The sequence below is a fragment of the Trachymyrmex cornetzi genome, unplaced genomic scaffold (assembly GCF_001594075.2).
Source record: "Trachymyrmex cornetzi isolate Tcor2-1 unplaced genomic scaffold, Tcor1.1 scaffold961, whole genome shotgun sequence".
NCBI lineage: Eukaryota > Metazoa > Arthropoda > Insecta > Hymenoptera > Formicidae > Trachymyrmex > Trachymyrmex cornetzi.
This window is the reverse complement of record NW_017300313.1, coordinates 16,805-43,002: the sequence shown is the minus strand read 5'-3', so window position 1 is coordinate 43,002 and position 26,198 is coordinate 16,805. Positions and strand designations below refer to the sequence as shown.

The window sequence follows — 26,198 nt, the reverse complement described above, 5'->3', positions numbered from 1 at the left end:
CTTAAAGTTTTACAACCGATTAATTTATGTGAACCGATAAAATTTCGTAACGAACCAAAGTGCGTCTAATCCGGGTGCATATGAAGTGCCTTCTGTAACAATAGCAAGTTTTTCAGCCTCGTTTCTACTTTGCTTTCTTCGCAATCGATTTTGCAGCAGTGTGGATTTGTTTCACGATAGAATCATAGAAAGACTGGAAGATAGGTCGAAGCAAATCCATTAATCTGCAAAACTATAGTTCCGTTACGAATTTTAACCCTTACCGTACTAATATGGGTAACTAGTGACCGAGCGATTCCTGCTGGTGCAAGTTTCTTTGAGTCTTTCGGTAATTATAAATTATACTACATTTTATTATTTTCCAAAATAAAGAGTTAATATTTATTCTAGAAAGTTGAAAGTATGTTGGTGAATTTTTAGAGATTTTTTGAATTATTTTGAAGAGGTGAAAAAACAAAGAGATTTGAAGTGACTCTTGATGGTATGGATGAGGCACCAAATTGTAGATGGTACGGTAAGGGTTAACATAACATTTTAGGGACATATTTTTAAGACTCCAAGCATTACAAAATGCAAAAAGATCGATTTTTTGAACCCATCACCGTGGTGTTCCTTAATATATTTGATAAAAATATTTAGAGATTTACAGTTATCGATGTATGTATAAATGATAATAATTATTTATATTTTAATAAAAAAATTTAATAAACTATTTAAATAGGTGCGATATGTGAAAATTCTTAATGATTTATCTCTTTAAGTTCTATTGTTGTAATTACCTGAAAATTAAATATGGATTTAATATGGATTATATCCTACACAAATTATTATACTGAAAAGAATAAATTTTAATGCACAAGGAATGAGAAATTAATTCATTAAATTGAAATAACTGACTTGTTTTAAGCTGATTCTGAGATAACAGTAATATTATTTTTTACAGAATTCTATAACGGATCTTCCATTTTCTTCATTAAATTCCAACATTAAAAGACGTGGAATGCCATTTTGTGATAAATAATTTTGTTTTAAGTTAAATTTCTTCGAGCCAAGTATTACATTGATGATGATCCTTTATATCTGGTGTTCAATGACTTTTGTGCTGCGTGATATCGGCAAGAAGATCAGGTCTTTGTGTGATAGTTTATTCGGAGTGTAATAAAATAGCAATGTGTGCCTTTATGCTTTTCGCTTGGAGATAGATTTTGCAAAAGACATACTATCTAACGGATTTTAATACGCATTAAGGATTACTTTCGCAAGTGACGCCCTCTGGATAAGCGTATATGGCCGGTAAGTGTATTTGTAAGTCTTTGTAAGCGATAAGGGCGTGTAATGATCACAGAAACGTATTAAAAAGCTCCATTTGTTCATGTCCTATAATGAGAAAGGAACAAGAGAAAAAATTTCTTGTTATACAATAAGCTCTTCTTAGTTAATTAAATATGGTGTATTTTTACATCTTCCAATTTTTCTTCATCTTCTATGTTTACTTTCTTACATATCTTCTTATATTTATAAAATAAAAAAAAATTATATTTATAAAAAAAGAAGAATAAGAAATTTATACAATCTTTTACTACAGACGTTGATTTGCGAAAGTTCGTTTACTTTTAATAGTTTATATTAATTTCTGAATCTTTAGAATAATAATATTTAGAGTTCGTACATGTGCTTTATCAGTGCCTGCGTTCAGAGTTTCGCCTTTAATGCTTATAAGCTTTGTTGAAGCACTCTGTATATTCTCGTAAAGTTTTACTAGAAGGCGCAAATACCGGTTTCGCGCTAGTTAGACGCAAGTATTTGCTCGTACACACATGGTTGTACGTGTGTATGTTCACACGTGGCGGCGTCGGTACTATCCATCCGACAATGCTGCGCGCCATAAACAAATTAGGGGAGACCGGGTCTCGTTGGCACAGCTTTCACAGTTTTAGATCCTTTAAATGACTGATTGTTATGATTAAATTATGCTAATATGATTGAAAGAACCTTTTTCTACATTTTCATGCTAGGAACGATCCTGTATAGTGTATAGTTTCTTTGTAGTAAGTGAAATACGAACATGCTGCATTGCAGCCAGCTTGCCCCGATAGTGGGGTAAATTGGTATACATGGCACGGGTTAAGTTGTCCATATATACAAACAGTCAACACTAAATGTCTTTGTTACTCATTGAAGTTAACTACCGAAGAAGACAGTAATACTTACGTTGATTTGTGTTGCTAAATAGAAAGCACTCAAAAATATGAAACATGCTCAGATATTAAGACAATTCAATGTATAGAAAAAATTAACCACAAATCTGACCGTGAAAATAAGTAGGTTATATTCATTGTAGTCATCGTAACAACAACTACATTATTACATTCGTTTTCTCATAAGAAATATATATTTATATTATAAAGTATTTACCATTTTCTGCTTTTATCACATGCATATTTATACACGGTAGTACCCCATCTCTACATACATTTGATTTTAATGATTTTATTATAACAAATTACTGTTATTACTTAAAATAACATGCCATATAGTAACGAAAACTTTTCTTTTAACTGATAATACGTCATTTAGATTTATCTTCTCAAGCTGAGAAACATTTAATACGAAATATTGAAAAGCTCGAAAATCTACTTGATTCCCCGTGAATTAGATTTTTCTCTTTTTTTATTATAATACTTATTTGATTTAAATAAAATTTCGAAAATCTACTTGATTCCCCGTGAATTAGATTTTTCTCTTTTTTTATTATAATATTTATTTGTTTTAAATGAAACTTAAGGAAAAGTATGTTATGAAAGAGATATTTTGCAGTAACTCTTCCATTGTTTCTTTCGCCACAAATATATAAACGGAACGCAATGCCAACTTACTTCTTGTGCCAACGAGACCTGGTCTCCCCTTGTACAATAATCGTAATAATATGTATATAGTTATATTGTTAACTGATACTAATAAAGGCAAGTTTGTGTACTTGGGAATAAAACAAGGCCGTGAGATAAAATCCTCTTTCATGATATTTTCAAAAAATTTTTATATTTTAAATTTACGAAGATTTTTGATAGATATCTTAAGAGCTTCTTCAGATATATTTAATTATATAAAGAGATGAAATTATGTAAAGAGAATTTTAAGAACTTTCATCAGGGAAATTAGTAAGGGTAACTCGTTTAAATCTAATATATAAGTCGAGGTTTCAGTGTCTATAAGTAATTTGTAAAATATTTCTCATAATAAACATTATTAATTAAATCCATCTCAAATTCGTGGATAATTTCTTTATGTTTAGACGAATATGACACTCGAATTTAGAATTTAAGCATTTTTATTTGTAACTCTTCTTTTTTTATATACACAAACATGTGCATTGTGCTCAACATAGCTATTATTTAGATTAAATTATTAGTTATTTTGCTGCAAACCACTTTGTGATGAGAGGTCAGATGTAATTTGTGCATTTAATTCTCTGATGAAGTGAACTCGGCTCGCCGTCATTATGATGGAGTCGTTTTTTATAACGCCGGATCATGGACGAAATGTGCAGGAATGTGCGAGATGGGACGGTCGGTTCGGTTGAAGCCAGCGAGGCGAGTAGATAATTGTCATGTATTTTTCCGAGATAGGGTGTATGTAACGTTCAAAGCCCGGAGTATATCTTTCGTGTCGCTAACAATCGTGCGAGCATAAAATTATATCTTAATTAAATGTAAAATGAGAATTTTTTTATTAAACGATTGAGCAATTAACAGTCAAAATAATTTTTTATATCAACACATCAAGAATCTTTTCTTGCAATATTACAATTTTTTAAATAATTTTATTATACAATATTTTCTTCCATTTTTTATGAAAAATACGATTCAAATAAAATAATGTAATGTATTAAATAATAAGATATTATTCCAATTCATGAACAAAAATATCAAACTTTTGTGTGTATAAATATATTTTTAGATAACAAATCTGTAAATTATTTTGATTGCAAATGTATATTATTGCTTGTCTATTTTAAAATTTTAATTAAATCGTATAATGAAAGATTGCATTTTTTTCCAAATAATATATATATATATATTTTTTTTTCATAAAATATTTTATGAAAAAACTTAAACTCATGCGTAGCATGTTTCGTTAATACTATATTTTACTATCATTTTCGAAAAAATACAGAGAAAAACAATATAACTGTTAATGTTTAGATATTATTCGTTTTCCTTTTGTGAAGATAGCTGATGCGTATAAATATCATTAATAACGGAGATCGGTTTTCTTTAAAATTTTTTCTTCGATTAACAACGCGCTTTCTGGTAGATAATAATCAATATCGATCTTGATATCATTGGCATAGTATTAAGTCGTTAGGTTGATTGGAAACGTGACAGCGATTTCGTTAAGCTACCGTTGATGATCTTGCAGATAGGACCGTTCTCTTAAACAAGTTCTTTTAGAAACGCTGTAAATTCTATACCTTCCAATCGTGCCGTTAAAAACTTGTAGAATATTTTAGAATCATTATTGCTTCGTTTTATATAAAAAATACATTTATATAATTTTTTAGTTATTGCATTGAAAATTTAAAAGCAATAATATAAGAAATAAGTCTTTGTATAAATGATTTAAAAAAATTTCTTTTTCTTGAGTCATAAGAAAGAATGTGAGTTCCTTGTAAATTTTTACAATTGTTTCTAATTATAAATATTTACTTTTTATTTAATTAGCAGAGCATTTTGTTAAAGAATTTTAATATAATACTGAATCGTCAAAATATTTTAAAAATTAAGGAATAAGTAAATAATTATTATATTATAAATAATTATTAATAAAGAGATATAAATTAAATATATTTAAAATTAAAGAGATAAAAAGGATATCTTTCAGTCATATTTTTGTTAAAAATAACTTTAAATGAATAAAAAAATTTGCAAATAAAGTTTGTACAATAATTTTTCAGCGTCTTATGAATTTTAATTAATTTAATATTAATAATATTCATCTATTGTACTTAATATATTGAGTCTATTTAGAGGTGGCTCTCTGTTGAGAAGGATGCAAACGAAATACAGAAATCAGTTCTGCTTGTCATATAATATCGCGGTGTGGTCGCGCTACAGGAAATACGGCGATGCGTGAGATGCATCACCGACATATAAAATAAACATGATAAAATTATTAGTTTCGTCCGCCGTAGTGCCGGTTATTGACGAAGTTAAGTTCCGTCATCTACAAAAAGAGGGAGGATAGAAATCAAGATGATTGGAAAGAACCGCATTTTTTCCTTTCCGCCTTTTTATTCAATGCAAAGAGAATAAGAAACCGTTTATATCCAGATTCGTAATATAAACAAAAAGATGGAATGTCCGTAATCTGTGTAAGGAATATATGTATAAGGAAGCAGTAGTTTACAATTTTGAAGAAAAAAGGTAACATAAATATATGTGTAATTATAATATTTAAAATATTTTAATTCTATCTGTACTCTGGTACCAAGAGTGATCTATAAAGTTAATCTGTGTATAACGTGCATATATTTTAATATCAAATTAGAGCATCAAATAAATAAGTTTAATTTAAAAAATTTTGATAGGCGTTTGATTACTATAATTAATATAAGACTTGTACTCTGATTGGAAAGACAGTTTAATAAGTCATTACATTCAACTTGCTGCTGTTCGTTACTTTTTATTTTGACATAATAAAAGTTAAATAAAAATTAACAATCCGTTCAAGACTAATAAAAGTCAAGGCCGAAATTTTATATTTATAACAGTTAAAATAATTTTAAAGTAATTTCTAATCTGATTCATTTGTGTATTTATTTATTCAATTTATTTATTTACCCTGAAAATGGCGATTTTGCATTTTAGTTTCTTCTGAAAAACTAATTTTTCAGATTTACATTTGTCTGTTTGCCAAGTACATGTCATATATTGTTCGGTTAGTTAGAGCAAATTAGAAAATTACAACTTGAGTTAATAAAGGAAAACATCATACACGCATGTATTCACAGTAATTCGTTCCCATCTGTGTTTAAACGGTTGATGAAGCGTGATTCCTCTGCATAGGTATGCCGTTTGATATTTGAATTTAATGCTGCGACGCATAACAGTAAAACACTAATAAGTTAGGATGGTCCGGACGCGTCTCATTATTTTAGGGCGAGACGCGTAAGTACATGGACGTAATCGAATTCCACTGACCACGATTTGATGGATGGAATATAATTACAACATTTTCAGGTCGATACATTTAATCCTTAGTTTATAACGTCATTTCTTGGAATCATTAATGTAGAAAATTAATGTTATAAATATATATATAGAGTATCTCAATACATCGGCATAGCCAGGATTTTATTTAAGGAAGGGAAGTCAAATTAGAGACTTTTAAACATGACTATTGGACTTGTTTCTTTGTTGTATATTATTATTTTTAATGAATTACTGACGTAAATAATAAAATTATAATATATATATTTAATTTATTAATTTATTGTATGGTTCTCTTAAAATATTATAGTAAAGTGATTTTTCGAACTGAAAAAAACTTAAATTTATAACACTAGCCATCTTGGAGTGCCATCTCAGAAGATCTTTCATCTCTAATTCTTTCTTTTTTTCTAAAATCAATTTCTTACGTGCATGAATACTCATTAAGCATAGTCAGATTTAAGAGATTTTAATTTTGTTTTTCTCTTTTAAGACTTAGCCGCGGCCCTCTTGTCCCCCCTGGTTACACTCATGTCTCAATAATTTAAGATGAAGATTAAATTGAGTTTTATACGTGCACGTCATTGTGTTTATGTTGAATTGCTTGTAGCGTTATAATTGATACAGACTTGGTAGTCGAGTGATATAGACTGTGATTGAACTTGTTTTTTTTTTGTTTTATATTATTATTTTTAACTAATTACCACCGTAAATAATAAAATTACACATATTTAACTTACTAATTTACTTTAGGTTTGTTTTAAAATTGTAAACTGATTCTTCGAATTGGAAAAACTTGAATTTGTAACACTCTCAGAAAATCTTTTTATAATTTTTACCTCTTTAATTCTTTCTTCTTTTCAAGATTAATTTCTTATGAATACTCATTAAGCATAAGTCCGGTTTAAGAGGTCTTAATTATTTTTTTCTTCTTTAAGATTTAGTCACGGTCTCCTCCCTGCTTCCTTGGTTACATCCATGTCTCAATAATTTAAGATGAAGATTAAATTGGGTTTTACACGTGCACATTGTGTTTTTTCTTGACTCGCTCGTAGCGTTATAATCGCTGTAAACTTGACAAATGTGACAGAAGGGGGAAGTGAGAAAAATCTCAGTACATATCTTTTAATGTACATTGTTTAAAAAATGCAGAAATTATCTGGAAAGTTTTCATTTCGATTGGATTACATATCAGTTCGCGCCTCATGGTACTTTTACGAGTCGCTCATAAATTCTCTCTCCACATACTATCATTGGTTCACATCAACGTTATTTCTGGAGTCGTTATAGAGAGTCGCTATAAAGAAATAACCACGACCGAGATTAATGTTACAAACGGACGACGAGTCTTGCTCCGTCAGGGAAGTATAGGTCTACCTCATTAGCGAACGCACTTCGGATCCTAGATCATATACTGCCACGCCAGGCATCGAGATAATTTACTGTTCGCACGTTACACGGATTATACGATGCGAATAAAAGAGATAAAATAAATGCTGGAATTCGAAAAAATTGAAAATGTACAAACTTCGCCCACGAACACTCTCTTTGATTCGAGAAAAAGAGAAATTGATTTTTCCTTAACGAGAATTCCATTAGACGCTATCTTGGTTTACTTCTTTAACGCGTTAAGTTTATCTCCATAAAGAAGTGACATTTAAATTTTGCGAAGTTCATTTAAATGATTCGACTACTTTGAATATCCTTTGAAAATAAAATCAATTTTCAGTAATTTATTTTGGTGAATTATAAAATTTATAAGATAGATTTTAGTAGTATATTTAAATGCATAAAAAGTTATATTTTTTAAACATGTTTGTTATTTAAGTAAAATTAAATTTATTTTAAAATAATTTTGTGCACTAATAACAGAGGGTGCCCCGTAATTCATCCAACAACGCTCGTGGACAGGTAGAGCGGACTAAACTGAATCGAAAAGTCCACTACTATTTTGCAATTTTCGTAATAGTTAATAAGATTACTAAAAAAATTGCCAAATATTGGTCTTCAATAATTTTTTTCTCAAATACTGTCAATTTTACAAAAAAAAAACAGCAAGAGACAAAAATTGTTTATTTTCTTCTTCTAGAACTCTAAGAATTTTTTCAGAATTTTTTATCAGCTTTTTAGTACTGCATTTTCTTATTTCTACCAATATGAGAAAATACGGTTAAACATTAAAAAATACTGAAAAAATTTTGAAAAAATTCTGAAAAAATTCTTAGAACTTTAGGAGAAGAAAATCAACAATTTTTATCTCTTGTTGTTTTTCTGTAAAGTTGAGTAAAAAATTATTGAAAACCAATATTCAGATTTTTAGTAAATAATATCTTGTTAACTCTCTATTGCAAAAATTGTAAAATGGTAGAGGACTTTTTGACTCAGTTTAGTCCGCTCTATCTGCCTATGAACGTTGCCGGATGAATTACATGACACTCTGTATAGTTCTTACAATTTTTATTCTTTATTTATGTATTAACATAACCAATTAAAATATTTTCGACTATTTAAAAAAATCTATTAATTTTCTTTAAAATTTCCTAGTTTTTTTTAGGTAGAATATATAAAGGCGTTTATAATGAATATATATATATTTGCTTTTTTCATACAAATTAATTAGACGAACATATTTGTATATATTGTGTACATATTTATATGTATATATATTTGTATATATTGTTCTTAAGTTTATATTTTAAAACAAAAAGATTTCAATTTTTTTATGTCGGAGTAATTTAATTCGTTTAAATTACTTTAAATTAAATGGATACTAATGATCTGCTGTTTATAAAATGGAACACATAAAGCATAATAAATTTATTAAAGTTACAAAACAATTTCAAGATATATGTTACTCGCTATTATTTGAAATAATATGCATTATTCTGATTACAGATGTGCGATTGGAATGGCAGAAAAGTTGCGCGAGGCAGCTGCTCATGGTGACGTTGATCGAGTTGCACGCTTGCTCAACGAAAATGTTAAACCGTTGCCTGACGAAGTATGACTTTTTACTTCTCAAATTTTTCAAGTTTTTCCATAATACACACATGAACAGAATTTATTTAATGCAAAAATTTCTTTTATGTAACTTTAATTTTTAAAAACATAATTCTTTTGATATCTTTTTATGAGTATTTTCGAAAAATAAATCACAAATTTTTAAAATTTAGATCAACAAATAGTTTCTCTATAAAAAGTAAAAAAATATACATCATTTTACTGCTCAAATAGCAAGTTGATGTTATTTGTTGTCATTTTGACATTAAAATGACGTCTTTAATGTCATTTTGACATCAAAATGTCGATAAATAACGTCAGTTATAATATCTAGATTTTATTGTGATTATATTCATGTTTTAAAGATCTTGTAGAAACAAAATTGAAAAACGACTCTTAATAAATAAATTAATATTATTAAGAAAAAGTTTAAAATTACCACAAGGCGTTAAATTGAATTCCGCTTGTAATTACTCGCAATACTGTCTGGAAAACTTTATTAACGGCCTCGAGGGCGGCTGGCAGAAATATATTAATTTCAGCTATTAATTTACTTCGCTCTCGTAGGCGGCATGATTTCTTATGTAATATATGTAACTGCATCGATTAGATTAGATTTACAATGCAAATAGGTGCGATACACATTTATCTTTTGCACTGCTGAATATAAAAGAATAGAAATAGACTATCAGATTGATTAATGTGCTTACTAAGATTGCTTATACTTTAATTAATTGATAACTTGTAATTCTATGTATGTGACTAAAATTATCAATTATTTGCTATTAAATTATTTGTCACCATTTTTTCTATTGCATGAGATTTGATTTATTAATTTTCCTAGACAATATATAACAGCAATTTTGCAAAAAATTACAATAAATCTATTTAAAATAGGAAAAAGATCTTGTTTTTGCACTAATACATTTCACAGTTGCTAACAAATAGTAAATCTCTATTTTTTTGAAGTTTGTGTGTTTATAACGCATTCGTTCATATGCGATGTACTTTTAATATATAAATGCATAATTCGTTTATATGTATGTACGTACATACGAGTGAATTTTTGGGATTACTTTAAAGTAATAAACAGAACTTTTTAACTTTTGAGTAATGGGAGTTTTTGAGTTAACATTGCAAAATAATAAATCGTGAAAAAGGTAGTATTCCGTGATTCTTTGAGAGAAAAATATTAATATAAAATACAACTTTATTGCGTACATGAGGTATAAAATTGAAGAAATTAATTTATAAATTTATTTATATATTAGGTGTACAATTTTGCTTCCGCCGTTTTTTTTCCGAAATTCGAGGTTTTATTGCAAAAAATTGGTTATACATTAATGATTCAAAGTATTGTCCATCGATGGCCACTACTTTTTCCCATCTTTCAGGCAGCGTACGAATCCCACGTCGAAAAAACTGGTCATTTTTTGAGGCGATCCACGTAATCGATCCAATTTTTTACTTCTTCATAAGACCGGAAGTGCTGGTCTGCCAGGCTGTGTGCCATTGAGCAAAACAAGTGATAGTCAGAGGGAGCAACGTCTGGAGAATACGGCGGGTAGGGTAGGACTTCCCATTTCAACGTTTCCAAGTATGTTTTAACCACTTTCGCAACATGGGGGCGAGCATTGTCACGCTGCAAAATCACTTTATCGTGTCTCTCGTTGTATTGCAGCCGTTTGTCCATCAATGTTCGACTCAAACGCATCAATTGCGTTCGATACCGATCGCTTGTGATTGTTTCAGTCGGTTTTAACAGCTCATAATACACTACGCCGAGCTGGTCCCACCAAATACAGAGCATGACCTTGGAGCTGTGAATATTCGGTTTGGCCGTCGACGTGGAAGCATGGCCGGGAATTCCTCATGATTTTCTGCGTTTGGGGTTATCGTAATGAACCCATTTTTCTCCAGTCACAATACGATGTAGAAATCCATTCCGTTTTTGCCTTTCAAGCAGCTGTTCACAAGCAAACAAATGCCGTTCAACATCTCTCGGCTTCAACTCGTACGGCACCCAATTTCCTTGCTTCTGAATCATTCCCATGGCTTTGAGGCGTTTTGAAATGGCTTGTTGAGTCACTCCCAATGATCGTGCCAATTCTTCTTGATTTTGACACGAGTCTTGATCAAGTAATGCCTCCAATTCTGCATCTTCGAAAACCTTCTCTCTTCCACCGCTATATCGTTCTTCGACGTCAAAATCCCCGTTCTTGAAGCGTTGAAACCACTCACGACACGTTCTTTCACTAATAGCGGCCTCACCATAAGTATTTGAGAGCATTCGATGAGCCTCAGCCGCAGATTTCTTCATATTGAAGCAGAAAATTAAAACCTCCCGCAAATGACGAGAATTTCGCTCGTAAACTGACATTTTCAATCGAGAATAACTTTATGATGCAGACACAAATCGACTAATGTTTCTATGGGGTTATGTTGACAGATGCCCAAGTTTATTGTATAACGTCTATGATCTATTTATTTCGACCACCACTTACCGCTAAAGCCATCTATAGGAAAACGGCGGAAGCAAAGTTGTACACCTAATAAAAGCAAATGTGCATTATAAGATTGACTGTGACAAAGAGATTTTTATATAACGTTAATTTATGTCAAAGAAATTAAATGTAGCTGATTAAGAAATTTTATCGGGCGTTATTGAAAGGGATTCATTTTTTAATGTTTTCAGTGCATGACTCTTAATTAATAAGTTTTCTCGAGCATGCACAGTTGCACGAAGATATTCAAGATTCCTGTCATGTTTCAGAATGGTCGGGGGCCTCTATTGCTGGCCGCGGCAGGTGGTCACGTGGAAGTGTGCGAGATCCTGTTGCTGCAGGGCGTCGACGTTAGCGCCACTGACGAGGTGAGTAGTGCAGCATAAATTTCATTTTAAATATTTTAGGTATTGTATAAAATATAGAACCCATTTGTCTTCAGCAAAGACAATAAATAATTATTGAATTTTCAGCGATATAATACTGATATATTAAATATTACTAGTAAATATTAGAATAGAGGAGGAAAATAGCGAGTAACTGAATATTTCTAAACATTCCCTGGTGAAAATTTTTCTTATAATTTTTATACAAATTGGAACATTTTTCGGAAATACTCAGAAATATTCGGAAAGTTTATATCTTCTCGTAGAATTTTTCGTATGTAAATTCTGAAATATTCTGAGATTTTTCATCCTACAATTTTTAAAAAATATTTTTTAATTTTTTAGATTTTATAACATTTTATCAGAAAATTATACTTACAAAAAATTTTAGAGATCTTACGATATTTCATAATTATCATACAAGGAAAATTCTGAGAAAAGATGTAAATTTTCTGAAAAGTGTTTCAATTCGTATAAAAAATGTGAAAAAGTTATAAAATTATATAGAAATTCTGAAAAATTGTATGAAAAATTTTGAAAAAAGTTTTTACCAGGGTTATAATAGATAATATTGTAACTGCATAAAAGCAGAAAAATAAAAAATAAGTTAATTATGAATTTATTATTATGTATATAAATATAACAATAAACTAAACAATGTTTCTCTCGCATGCGCAAATCAAATATTTACAAAATGTTTCTTTTGAATTTATATCCTGTTTTTGAATTTATTGTTCGCAAGATAAGCTTAAAAATTATAAGATGTTACAACTTTTGTATACCTTGTCTCATACATTTATTTTCCAATCAATTTCGCGATATTATTCTTACAATTAATATAATCTCCCTTGGCTACGTTTCCTAATTTTTCTTCTAGTAATTTATTAGATATTTACATTTTTTAAATAATAATTGTAGTTCAAAGTTATTATGGTATTAAATTTGCAAATGTTACTTTTTTATATTATTCTTAAATCGAACTCTCCGTAATTATAAAAAAAAATATATGATTATTTTAAGAGATACATAATTAATTATACGTTTATATATAATTAATTATCAACTATATTAATTTGATAAAATATAACTCGTATTATTTTTAATTGAATAACTAAAATATAATAACTCATACCGTTTTCAATTCTCTTAACGTATTTATTTTTGCATACATATTTTTCAAGTGTTACTTTGCAATATCTTTATACAATTTGTTATATTTTTCTGGAAAAAAGAAAGAAAAAAAGATACCGACCGTGACAGGATTCGAACCTGCAATCTTCGGATCCGAAGTCCGACGCCTTATCCGTTAGGCCACACGGTCTATGAAGGGTAGCTACCCTATACATGAAGACCTATGATCAACTTTTATGAAAACCAATATTCATAATATATTTACCCTACTTTTACATTAACATCAGGTTTATGCTTATTTTAATACGAAAAATTAAGAGAAAATAATTTGTTATGCGTTGATTAAAAATTTGAGAAGGAAAATATTTGTCGATGATTAATGACTTTTACTGACACGGTATTTAGATAGAAAAATTATTTTTTTCTATAAAATGTGTAATTTCTATCTTCTTCTTAATAATATTATAAAATTATTTTTTTACAAACACTTAAAAGAGAAAATAATCTGTTACGCAATAAGGAGAGAAGTATGATAAATAATAACTTTTTGACATAATTAAATATTATTTTACAGTCTTGTGAAACGTATGTATTTCATATCTTTCTTCTTTGTATTGTAAAACTATATTTAACGTCGCAAATTATAGAATAACGCGGTAGATAAATCAATACTGCTGTACTAAACGCAGAGGGGAAAGTAATCTCAACTGTATAACGGCTTTGAGATAATTACATTTTCATACATATATGAAAATACTATTATTTATTATTACTTTGATTGAAGGCTCTATCTTTTTTTAATATATACTCATATTATTTTATATCTTACATTTTTATTTACAATTTGCAAAAGTATAGAGTTATTGCCTCTTTGAAGATTATTCCGAAGAAATTTTCGAAGAAATTTTCTTTATACTCTTTTCCACACTTTGATGCTTCTATTAATAAGTAATTGCGGATTAACAATAATTGCGCACGATATTAACATTCATTCTCCATGCAAACAATTCATAGTTTATGTATAAAATGGTAATATATAACGAGTTTAGATTCGTGTGTATGTTTAAATACTTTCAAAGTAAATCTCGTTCTTAAAGATTAAAAATTGAGCTACTCTTTTTCACCACTAGCTCAATTTTCACTCTTCGGAATGAGATTCCATTTTAAAGAATTTAGGGAGTTACGTTGACATTCGATTGTTCATGGCTGGGTCGAACATGTAGGCACGGAACGACTCGTAAAAGCACCGGAATACGCGCTCATGTTGCGCACATATACATATACGTGGGTTGAAATAAAACGAAATTATTCCCGATGTACGATACAACCTGGCCGGGGGAATCGCATACCCGTCGAAGAATCCCACTATTGTTCCGCAGACAATTAGCATGCCCGGTCCGATTCTCCTTCTCCTAGGAGGGGTGAATACATTAAAATGCTCCGAGCAGCAACATCCCGCCGGATAGCCGGCAAATGTACGCGTGGGAGAAGCGTTATATACCCGCGAATGTGTGACCGAGTGGTGTACACACAACCGGCGTAGCTACGTACCTGAATACTTGATATCCGTTATTACGGCGTGACCTTGAACGAACAGCGATGTTCACCATGGTACCCAGCTATATCGACGTTATTAAATATCTATCGACGAGACTTACACATCCGCCGTGTTCTAGAAAATAATAGGCTGGACCGATGGTATCGCTGCGATTAAGTGTTTAGCTGCTTAACTCGTTTATTTAACCGGCAATGTTAAAAACCTAGTTATATCTGATTCATTGATAATAGGCTTTTCTAAATTAAAATACTTCTTTCTCTTGTCAGCCGTGTCTTTTAAATTGAAACACTTGTTTCTTTTTTTTAAAAGTACTTCGAAAAATTTTTCGTATAAGAATATGTTCAGTTGTGTATGAAATATGTCTACAGGGTGTTCAGCGTAACGATTAGACATTTCCGACAATTTAAAAAAAAGGTTGAAAGGTGATTATCCATCTATTTCGTGCGGGCTACAACATGCGATAAAAAAATTAAAACAAAATTTTTTTAAATAAAAAAGTCAAGGTCACTTGAATTTTTTAAATAGCACCATTACATTTTTTTCTATAATATTGTAGGGATCTTCAAGACGAATTCAACGCACTATCGAGATTGTCACTTTCATTGATGTTTTATTGATTTTATTGATTTATTGGTTTTATATTTGATTAAATAAGTACATGTGTGTATGTTCGTAAGTACTGCTGTTACAAATAATACATAAACACATAATATTTATCACAATATCGCAATGCAAACATAATCACTGAAAGCTTTCTGAAAATGCTTATTAGTATTCTCCGAGTCTTCTTCTGAAGCGAATATTAATTGTTCTAATAACAACAATAAATCGTTATTCTAATTCGGAAAAAGTGATATATTCTTGATATTTGGTGAATGCAGAAGAAATTTTAAAAGCATTTTAAAAGCAAACAGTGTTTGCGGGAAACTGGTAAATTCCCTGATGGAAAACGTTCTAATCGAAGTGGCGTAGTTTCGAATAATGATAACTCTGCAATAGTATTGGCTTATTTTCATGCAAATCCACATACGTCAGTTTATGCTGTTTCTGCTGAAATGAACATATCAGTTGGAAGTATACATAAAATACTTAAAGAAAATAAATATCACCCGTTTAAGTTGACGTTTGTACAACATTTACGTCCAACTGACGAGACACGACGTTTAGAACTCCTAGCATGGCTTGCTATTGTTTATGAAAAAAGTCCTTGTATCTCTCTCTTAGACAGAATTATGTGGACGGATAAGTCAAAATTTACCAATAACGGTATAATCAATAGACGTAATCAACATTTCTGGTCATCAGAAAATCCGCATTGGATCCGAGTACGGAACTTTGAAATTAAAATAGGTACTTGAGCTTATGTTTTATCATTTCTTTTCTCCTTTAATCTACATACATACATACATATTTTCATTTTTTTAATACAGAAATTAACGTCTGGTGTGGTATACTAAATCGTTATTTAATTGGACCATATTTTTACGAAGAAAACTTAACATCACACAGATATTTGCACTTTTTCAATTCATAATTGCCAGAGTTAATGCGAAATATTCCCTGTGATAGAACGGAGTATGTATTTTCAACAGGACGGTTGCCCAGCCCATAATGCACGAATAGTTCAAAATTATCTTCGGGATATCTTCGGAAATCGTGTTATAAGTACATATGGATCAGTCCGATGGCCGGCACATGGATTTTTTCTTATAGGGACATCTGAAATCTTTTGTATATCAAACTCCAATAAATAATATTCAAGATCTTCGAGAAAGAATAATTACAGCTTGTGCAACTTTGGATCAAAATAGTATAATAGCTGCTACTCATACTAATTTATTAAAAAGAGCAGAACTTTGTGTTGCAGAAGGAGGCAAGCAATTTGAACATTTGCTTACATAAGTTACAGTTTTTTTTTTCATTAATTTATATTTATAGTGATGTAAATTTGGTATTAAATATCGATTAAATCAATAATATTTGTTCACATCAGTTAATAAATTCACATAAACATTCCTTTATTAATAAGTATTTGTGATAAATATTATGTGTTTATTGTATATCAATAAAATCAATAAAACATCAATGAAAGCGGCAATATCGATAGTGCGTTGAATTCGTCTTGAAGATTCCTTGAAGATTCCTACAATATTATTGAAAAAAATGAAATAGTGCTATTTAAAAAATTCAAGTGACTTTGATTTTTTATTAAAAAAAAATTTTTTTTTATCGTATGTTGTAGCTCGCATGAAATAGATGGGTAATCACCTTTCAACCTTTTCTTTTAATTATCGGAAGTGTCTAAAAGATCGTGCGGACCGTTATACTGAACACCCTGTATATTCACATCAGTTAATAAATTCACATAAACATTCCTTTATTAATAAGTATTTGTGATAAATATTATGCGTTTATTGTATATCAATAAAATCAATAAAACATCAATGAAAGCGACAATATCGATAGTGCGTTGAATTCGTCTTGAAGATTCCTACAATATTATTGAAAAAAATGTAATGGTGCTATTTAAAAAATTCAAGTGACTTTGATTTTTATTAAAAAAAATTTTTTTTTAATTTTTTTATCGTATGTTGTAGCTCGCATGAAATAGATGGGTAATCACCTTTCAACCTTTTCTTTTAATTGTCGAAAGTGTCTAAAAGATCGTACGGACCGTTACGCTGAACACCCTGTATACATATATCTCTTTTTCTTTTGTTTAAATTTATTGTTTGGTACAAGCCGTACAAGGAATATAATAACGTAATTATTAGAAAATAAAAAATAAAAAAATAATTTCCGCATTGTTCCTTTTATAAAAAATCAAGTTTAAAGAAATAAGAAAAAATTTTTTATATACAAACTATAAATTATTATAATGTAATTATACATATACATGTATGTGAGCAGTTTTTCCTCATTTCTTTAAACTTGACTTTTTGTAAAAGAAAATGCGAAAATTATTCTTCTAATTATTCTGGTATATTTTTTCATTATTTTTTTTTTTATTAAGAATCGAGCTACTAACCAGGAATTTTATAAAAGAAAAAAGAATATTTGTACATATTTTGTATATAATTATATAATATTTAATAGCACTAGCCACAGCAAACTAATTAAAAAATAATCTTGTTAATTTTCAACGTTAATATTAATGAAACAAATAAATGTCATGCTGTTGTTTTAATAGCATGTTATTAATTTCATTAAAATCGTTATTGAATAAAAACGAGATTATTTATTATTTGTAATTAGACTGTTGCGCTGGCTAATACGCTGTTAATACATTATTTTTCTCCATGTAGAAAATAATTGCAAACGTAATAACATTTTGTAACAACGCGAAAAAAGTATAAAATACAAAAAAACAAAATTGTTTAAATCATCCATATTTGAACTCGAAATTGTCTGGATTTTGTCACAGCGGGATAGTTGTACACCAAGATGATGACATCAAGATAATGCGATGTAAATAACGAAAAAAAAAAAAAATTTGTCAGAAGTGGGATTCGAACCCACGCCCTCAGAGAGGACCAGAAGCCTCCGTATACCCGTCATAGACGGGTAAGGTTATGAACCTTGAGTCTGGCGCCTTAGACCGCTCGGCCATCCTGACATGTTGCGAGTGATCGTTAAAAACGAACTCACCTTATAGTTGATGCAACCATTTTCGATTTTTAGCAATATTTAGTTACTATCAATAATTCTGATAAATTTTTTACATTTATTACGCGTAGAAATTGATGTACATAATATATAACATTCTAAATAAAAAAATATTTAAGAATAATTAATAATTTTATTAAAAATTAGTTGACAATTAATATAATTATATTGATTATGTTAGTATAATAATTAATATAATTATATTAGTAAAATTAATAATAGGATTTTTGGGAATATAATTTGATAATTTAATTTATTAATACATATATATAAAATATTTTAAAATTTTATCGTTGTTTCTATATTAATTAATTGCTTCTTCAATCCGATCTCAATAATAACAAGTGAAATGTCTTTAGTTTAAGTTTGTAACAAATTTAAAACAAATTTAAATTTTTTAAATAATTTTTAATCCACAACTTTAGCAATGTTAAAAAATTCATTATTATTTGATTAAAAATCATATATATAAAATACATATTTAAAAATCTTATTTAGTTATAGTCTAAAGTTGTAAAAAAATTAAATTCATAATTAGCTCAATTTTTAACGATGAATTGTAAATACGGGCGCGTTTCACTATGACTCATCATTTCATGTACTTTTTTGTATAATCAGAAAAAAACGATATATTATTACAGAAGTAAATTACTCTCATGTGGAGGAATGAAAGATAAGACTAATTTAGATAAAGGAGAAAGGCAATAAAAAGGGAGAGATAACAAAAGAGAACAAAAAATTGCGAAGATAATTTTTCAATCTCTTTACTTTTTGATATTTTTTTCCTCTCTTTTTTTATTATTTTTCTCTTTCATTAAAGCTCGATTTAAATTATAAGAAATAGTATTAATATATTTTTTAATTACCTTTATTTAAAGTTAAGAAATGTTTGTATAAAGTACTATATTTTTTCCGCATTTTCCAAGTTATATGTGTGATTATTAAAATATAATATATTAAATATTTATTGGGTCTTTGTATACATACAGAATGAACTATATAATTTAACTCCACGCTTTGATTATTTACCGTTATTAAAGAGATTTACTCTCTGGGGTTTTTAGACAGAAATAATTAACACGATCAAGTTACGCGATTCTCAAAGTTTTCAACGAGAACACCCTATATACCGGGCAGCATTGTGCACGTATGGGTTAAATGTATGCGGCGATGCTGTCGCGAGTGGCATGGCACGGTTCATCGACCAGCGACTGTTCGCCGAGTATGGGCGAGCGGTTGTAAGTCTCTCGGTCATCCTCTTTTGCCCATCCGCCTTTTTCCTTTGTTGCACTACACCGTGTACCGTACACCAGTTCTGTGAGCACCAGCTGCGCGATCGCGCGCTGTGCGCACGGCATGTCATGGCGACTTTTGTGAAGTCGCTGACGAACCGGGGATTTCAATTAAACGACGTAATACATTTCTTGAAAATTAATGTTACGAATTGAGAGCTGTCCTGGTTGAATGGTATTATAATTATAGTGAAAAGAATGAGTCGATTTTAGAGTCATAAAATAGTTTTAGATTAAAAGTATAGATGTTATTTTGTAACTTAAGTTTATACTTAAAATTATTGCAATGACTTAATTCGCTATTACGCTCTTGATTCTAAATAATATTGTCTTTTTAAATTTTTTTAAAATGTAGTTATTGTATCACAAAAGTTACGCAATAACATGTAAAAAATGCAAAAAATGTTTTTTTGATAAATTTCTTCAGAATATTTCATGAAATACTTTAAGACCTCGCCGAATATGTGTCTCTTTAAATTCTTGGATTTGACAAACTGTTTGATCTCGATTAAATATCGTAAAAATTTTTATTTTGTAACTTTGAATTTAACAAGCTTGGAGAAATCAATTTTCTAAAGATTATTAAATAAATATTAGGTAAAGTATCCTTGCTCTACATTTTATATTGTAAATAAATAGATAAAAACAGATTAAATCTTTCAAATTTTATGTAAAAATACTTTGTTATGCTATTTAATGTGTGAAATCTTAAAGTGTGGACTAACTGTTAATTATGGAATAAAGATAATTATTAAGATGGCGAAAAAGATAATAGAATGCCCAGAAAACATGTTAAACATAAATTAATGGTTCATTTGCTTTGCACAGACTGATTAGTGTCCGTTGTTATTATAGTTACTAATGGTAACAACTATCATTAACAGATATTACACCTTACTATCCGTAGAATGTGAGATAAAACACAACTCAGATATTCATACTCATGTATACAGAGTGTTGCAGAAAAATTAATTTTTTTAATTTATGTAAATGCCGACTACGATCTTAAATTTGAAAAAGAGAGGGGTAAGGCGGGAGAAAGACAGAAAAAGGTATCAATCTTTTTTAATTTTCCATATAGTTTTCGTTTTATACATATAGTATACATTGAGTATCGTCTATTTATCGGTGGTTTTAAAGTCTATTGTGAAAGAAATAGTTTCACTGAAAAAAATTTTCTAAACCTTAATACATATTTCTTTGAATAGTATTACACATTTGCTTAGTGAGTAAATATTTACTCAATAAAAAATGATAGTTAAATCAAATGGTTTTCGTATCAAATATATGATTACATTTAAATATTTATTTAGAACTATACAAGCAAATTTTTATAAAAATTTAATATTTTTGTCAGTATAGATACGCCGTACTTAAAAACAATTTTTTATTTAAAATTAAAATCTATAATATAATCTATAATAAAATTAAAATTATATTAAAATAAAATTATAATAATATTACTTTTAATATAGTAAAAAATTACTTTTCACAAATCTTCTTAATTTGTTTATTCTAGAGATAAAAAGAGCGAATTAGAAAAGGATAAATATAAATTGAATAGAAAACTGAATAAGACTTCTTTCAGCTCTTGATCTATTCTCTACCATAAAAAATTGAAACACAATTTCCGTTTGAAATCTAAACGATACAGTTAGAAGAACTAGGATTACTAGGAAACATACTAACATGGACTGTTCGATTAAAAGATCGAGGATTATTATATGAACAGTTATGTAAATCCTATGTCTGAGACTGATGTCCGTGCCTCTTCCGAGACACCTTATAGTTTGGGCCGGGCACCAAGCAGCCGTCGATGAATATGTCTGCGTGCTTTCAGCATGGAAACTCGGCACTGCACGAGGCATCATGGCGTGGTTACAGTCGGACCGTGGCGGTTCTGGCGAAGGCCCTCGGGATTCAACGGGCCCCACTACACGCCAGGAATCTCGCCGGATTTGCACCGCTTCACCTTGCTTGTCAAAACGGCCATAATCAAAGCTGTCGAGAGCTCCTCCTAGCCGGCAGCAATCCCGATCTTCAGAACAACGTGAGCAATCTCTTTTTTTTTTCTTCCAACCGCTTTATCGTATTTATCGGCGCGTGGATCAGAAGATAAGAGTAAAGCAAGAGGTTTAGCGTTAATTCTGAGAAACTAAATTTTTTAAATTAAAACATATGCAGACAGATATGTAAATTCGTTGTCGTAGAAATATATAAAAATATATTGTTTTATAATTATGTATAAAATTATAATAAATATACAGAGATATAATTGCAAAAAATAAAGCGATAGTATATTAATTCTATTTCTGTAAAATAGGATAAACACACTAGCAGCAATAATCAAATTTTAACGAAAAATTTTGTTGGTATAAATAGATTAAATAGATGATAGATGACAAGAATATTAAACTGTAATTGCAGTATGAATAATAAAAAATAAAATAAAAAATGTTCTTCTCTAAATTATATAGGTGTTTCTTAAAAAGTTAATTCTTTCTTTTACTCTTGTTTCAGTATGGCGATACACCGCTTCATACTTCGGCACGTTATGGCCATGCTGGCGTAATGCGTATACTAATCTCAGCTCTGTGCAAAGTATCTGACCAAAATAAAGTAAGTATGAGATAATAAATTTCTATTAAATAATACAATTATAATACAATTATTATTATATTTATTCATTTTCATTTCATTTTACGATACAAATCATTTATCCATTCTAGAATGGCGACACTGCTTTGCATATAGCAGCAGCGATGGGTCGGCGGAAATTGACGCGCATTCTCTTAGAAGCTGGTTGCGATCGAAGTCTACGGAATAAACAGGGCGAAACGGCAAAGGATATCGCTCGTCGTAAGAATCATACCGAAATCTTAGAAATTATTTCTAAGGCACGCGGTAAAAGCCGGGCGCGCAGCAAAAGCTGTGAGAGAGACTTGGTAGATGGCAAAATAGATGACGGTAAGAATCTAGTCTAATTAAAAGATTAGCTGGATAGATAATTAGATAGATTAGTTTGTTAATGAGATGCTACGAAAAACTATGATATTGCCTATTCGTGAATGTTGCATATTTTGTAAAGAATTTGGTTCGCATTAGTAGTTTAAAATTACCAATCAATTATTAAAAATATTTAAATGATCTGATCATTTTATCAGGTAAGGCAATGAAGTCAGATAAAAAACGAGAAAAGACCGGAAGTGGTACCAGCGGTGGCGACAGTTCTAAAAAAGACCGAAAGAAGTATAAGTCCAACAGCAAACAGCATAAAGTCCGTTTTGAAAAAGCTATTATGGGTCGACAATGGTCACCCTATGGCTGCCATTATTACCCAGACCCGGAAGCATTTCCTCAACCTCGTCTAGATTCATTACCCTCTGACCCCTTAGGGCGGGGTGAACAGTATTACTTAGACTTGGCGGGCAATATCAGAAAGGGTCCGGTGGGTGTCGGATATACATGCTATTGCGCGCCATTCTTCCGACATATGGAGGCAAAGTTGGAGCGAGATAAGGCCGAATTAAAAGCACACATTGATCAAGCACACGAGAAGCTGGACCTAAAAGTGGCCAATCTGGAAAGGAGAACCAGGGGACAAATCTCGGAATTAACTAGGTGCGTTCAAGAGGAGCGTTTCAGGTGCGACGAGAGGTATTCGCATCTTCAGCAACGTCTACAACGAGGTGGTAGAGGCAGATATAGTGAGAGACCAGCGAAAACTAATTACAATCAGTCGGAAGTAATATTACCAACGAGAACAAGATCATTAGAGGATCTGTTAGATGACCGACCGCAGGATCGCAGCTTTGAGATTCCCGGAGAAACGCCAGTTCATCGTGGAAGTCTAGACGATCTTGATATACCGGCTATACCTAGACTTAGTATGTCTATGAGGGACCTACCTTCGGGACCTGGAATAGTCAAATCAGCGCTCAGAGTGTTGGACATTCCTCCGAAATTGAACGAAACATTCGATGGAGCCGTTAGGCCGGATGGAACTTCGTCCTTAGACATGGTGCCGATAGATTCAGTTCCTGTAAAGGGGAGACGTCAACAAAGAGTAAGATTGAACTGTATTATCATCTGCTTACTGTAATAATTATTATTATTTTATAAAATAAATAATGAAATAATAATTGGATGTTAATGATTATTTGCAGTGATTTTAAATTGGGATTTAGTAATTATTGATTGCGTCTTTATAGTTCATGAAAAAATTCATAAAATATAGTTCATAAAAAGAATATAAGCTGTTTGTCAGCAAATTTGAGTACAAAATTGCGGCAAGATTGACATTAACTGTATCTAAACTCGTATTTTGCCAGCAGACATATCTACTGACAAAATATGATAATAGAATCTGCAATCAATTTTTGTCATTATATTCTCGGAATTAAATTACATGACTATAATATATTAATATAGCTATTATAATTTTTAAATATTTTTCATGGCATATTGTTGATAAGAGTTATAATCAGATACTTTGCAAAATCTGTATTTAATTATAGATATTTGATTGTCTCGATGGATCATTAATTTGTTGATGTAACACAAGTTTTTCGACAATAAAAATCTCTTTTTTGTAGAGCATAATTTTATTATATGTGGATATTTAACCAATTTATTAATTATATTAAAATAATATAAAATTAAAAAAAATAAATGTTTATCTAAATATGTTTTAAGAATTGCGTGTCGTATGACATGCATGGCATGAACATGTCCATGGATGAAAATAAGATTCAGAAGATTAGCGACGAAAATATGACGGAGTGGAATGGTCGCCGAAGCGTTCATGAGATGATCAAGCGGTTTCAGCAAGTACCTGATATGCATAATGGTTGGCGAAGAATTCGCTCCGGAGGCAGTGAACAGGCCAATCTGGAAGAACATACTAAGTGCTCACAAAATCAGAGGGTACATTCTCAAGGTGAAGTAATTCCTGAATAATAAAATATGTTATCAGACACGCGTGTCCAAAATTGGAATATGAGACGGATGTTTTTTTATGTTCCGATTTTGGACATGCGTACACACAAAAAATATTATTTTATTGCTAAAAAAATGATTACTCAATTTATCTTTTTTCTTTTAAGTAACGATTATATTTTTAACAAAGAATATTTTCTTGATATATTATAGTAATATTAAATTATACTTACTACAAACTCATTATTACTTACTCAAAACAAGAATTTTTCTTTGAAGAATAAAATTGATTGAAGAAGCGATTTTATATACATATAATGAGCAAATCGAATTTGTTAATAATATTTAATAATATTGATTGAGATTATTGAAATACTAGCTCGGAAACCATCATAACATCTCATATACATTTTTGGTTAAAAATATTAATCACTTTATTAACTATTATTTAAAGTTTTAGCACTTTTGGCATAAAAATTAATTTATGGCATTCGTTGTAAATTATCTTTGTTTTAAAAATCTTTTAAATTTACGTATAATGTAATGCGTAAATCCTAATTGACAATTAATGTCGCAGAGAACGAAAGCGAGAGCAGCGAAGGGGAAGATGACGATGTTGAACAAACTAAAACATATAAAGAGATGAATTGTAGAAAGGGTATCTCCAAAGATGTGCCTTATGACAGTATTGCGAGAATGCCGTACAGATCACGTAATCCCGTATACAGTCCAACACCGCCTCTACACGATACTCATAATGATTCTGGATACAGTACCCGTATGTATGGCTCTAGTAAAGGCGCATCGCCTTCGTTGTCAGGTAAATATAAAAAGATACAACATTAGAGTAGATAAGTAATAAATGATTTATCTATTAAACATTTATTTAACAGGTTGATTAAACCTGAACTTCGAGATTTCTTAGATTAATATATTTTGTTTTATTAAAATTCTTAAAATTATATAGATTTGTCATTAAGAACATACGTTAAAAATAGAATATTATATAAAATATTATTTTCTTTCTGTACAGGTCAGCTAGACTGTGATGTGATCTTATCACCTTCGACTGGATCATTTACAAGTGGAGAACAGCTCGCTGCCTTATTGGAACAGCCAAGGAGACATGATCTCACGGTTTACGAGCGAAATGCTGACAATGTTGTCATTAACATCGGTACTGCCAGTTTGGTTTAGCATAAAGAGATTTTAGCTTCAATCGACAAAAATATAACTTTTAAATTGTAGTCGTATGTTACAATGTACATATTATATATAACGTCATTCGATCTAGAAATGTTGAAGTAATAATTGTTTTATTATGTTAATATAAGTGTCACTATAAGTGTCATATCCGTTGCCATGACATTATTCCATAAAAATAAAAATAAACTTTAAACAAAGGCAATATTTATTGTTTATATATTATAAATCAAATTGTGTATGTATAGATAGATATGTATAAGCGAATATTAAAATTGAAAAAAACAAAGTAAGTAGCTTGATCGCTGCTG

At 30.0% G+C, this 26,198-nt stretch overlaps 1 protein-coding gene and 2 non-coding genes across 3 annotated transcripts; 1 reads left to right on the top strand and 2 right to left on the bottom strand.

The window, feature by feature from the left end:
• The first annotated feature begins 956 nt into the window (after positions 1-956).
• Positions 957-25,902, top strand: dgo (ankyrin repeat domain containing protein 6 diego). Its single transcript, XM_018521086.1, has 10 exons — positions 957-1,293; positions 9,105-9,210; positions 11,983-12,081; positions 21,587-21,796; positions 22,267-22,365; positions 22,476-22,713; positions 22,911-23,812; positions 24,442-24,685; positions 25,262-25,504; positions 25,718-25,902. The coding sequence occupies exons 2-10, from the start codon at positions 9,118-9,120 to the stop codon at positions 25,879-25,881; spliced, it is 2,292 nt and encodes a 763-aa protein (XP_018376588.1). The 5' UTR covers positions 957-1,293; positions 9,105-9,117; the 3' UTR covers positions 25,882-25,902.
• On the bottom strand, positions 13,348-13,420 carry TRNAR-UCG (transfer RNA arginine (anticodon UCG)). The gene has a single exon. It is a non-coding gene; the product is annotated as a tRNA-Arg (tRNA).
• On the bottom strand, positions 18,283-18,404 carry TRNAL-CAA (transfer RNA leucine (anticodon CAA)). Its single transcript has 2 exons — positions 18,367-18,404; positions 18,283-18,327 (listed from the first exon to the last, which is right to left on the bottom strand). It is a non-coding gene; the product is annotated as a tRNA-Leu (tRNA).
• Positions 25,903-26,198: the final 296 nt, after the last annotated feature.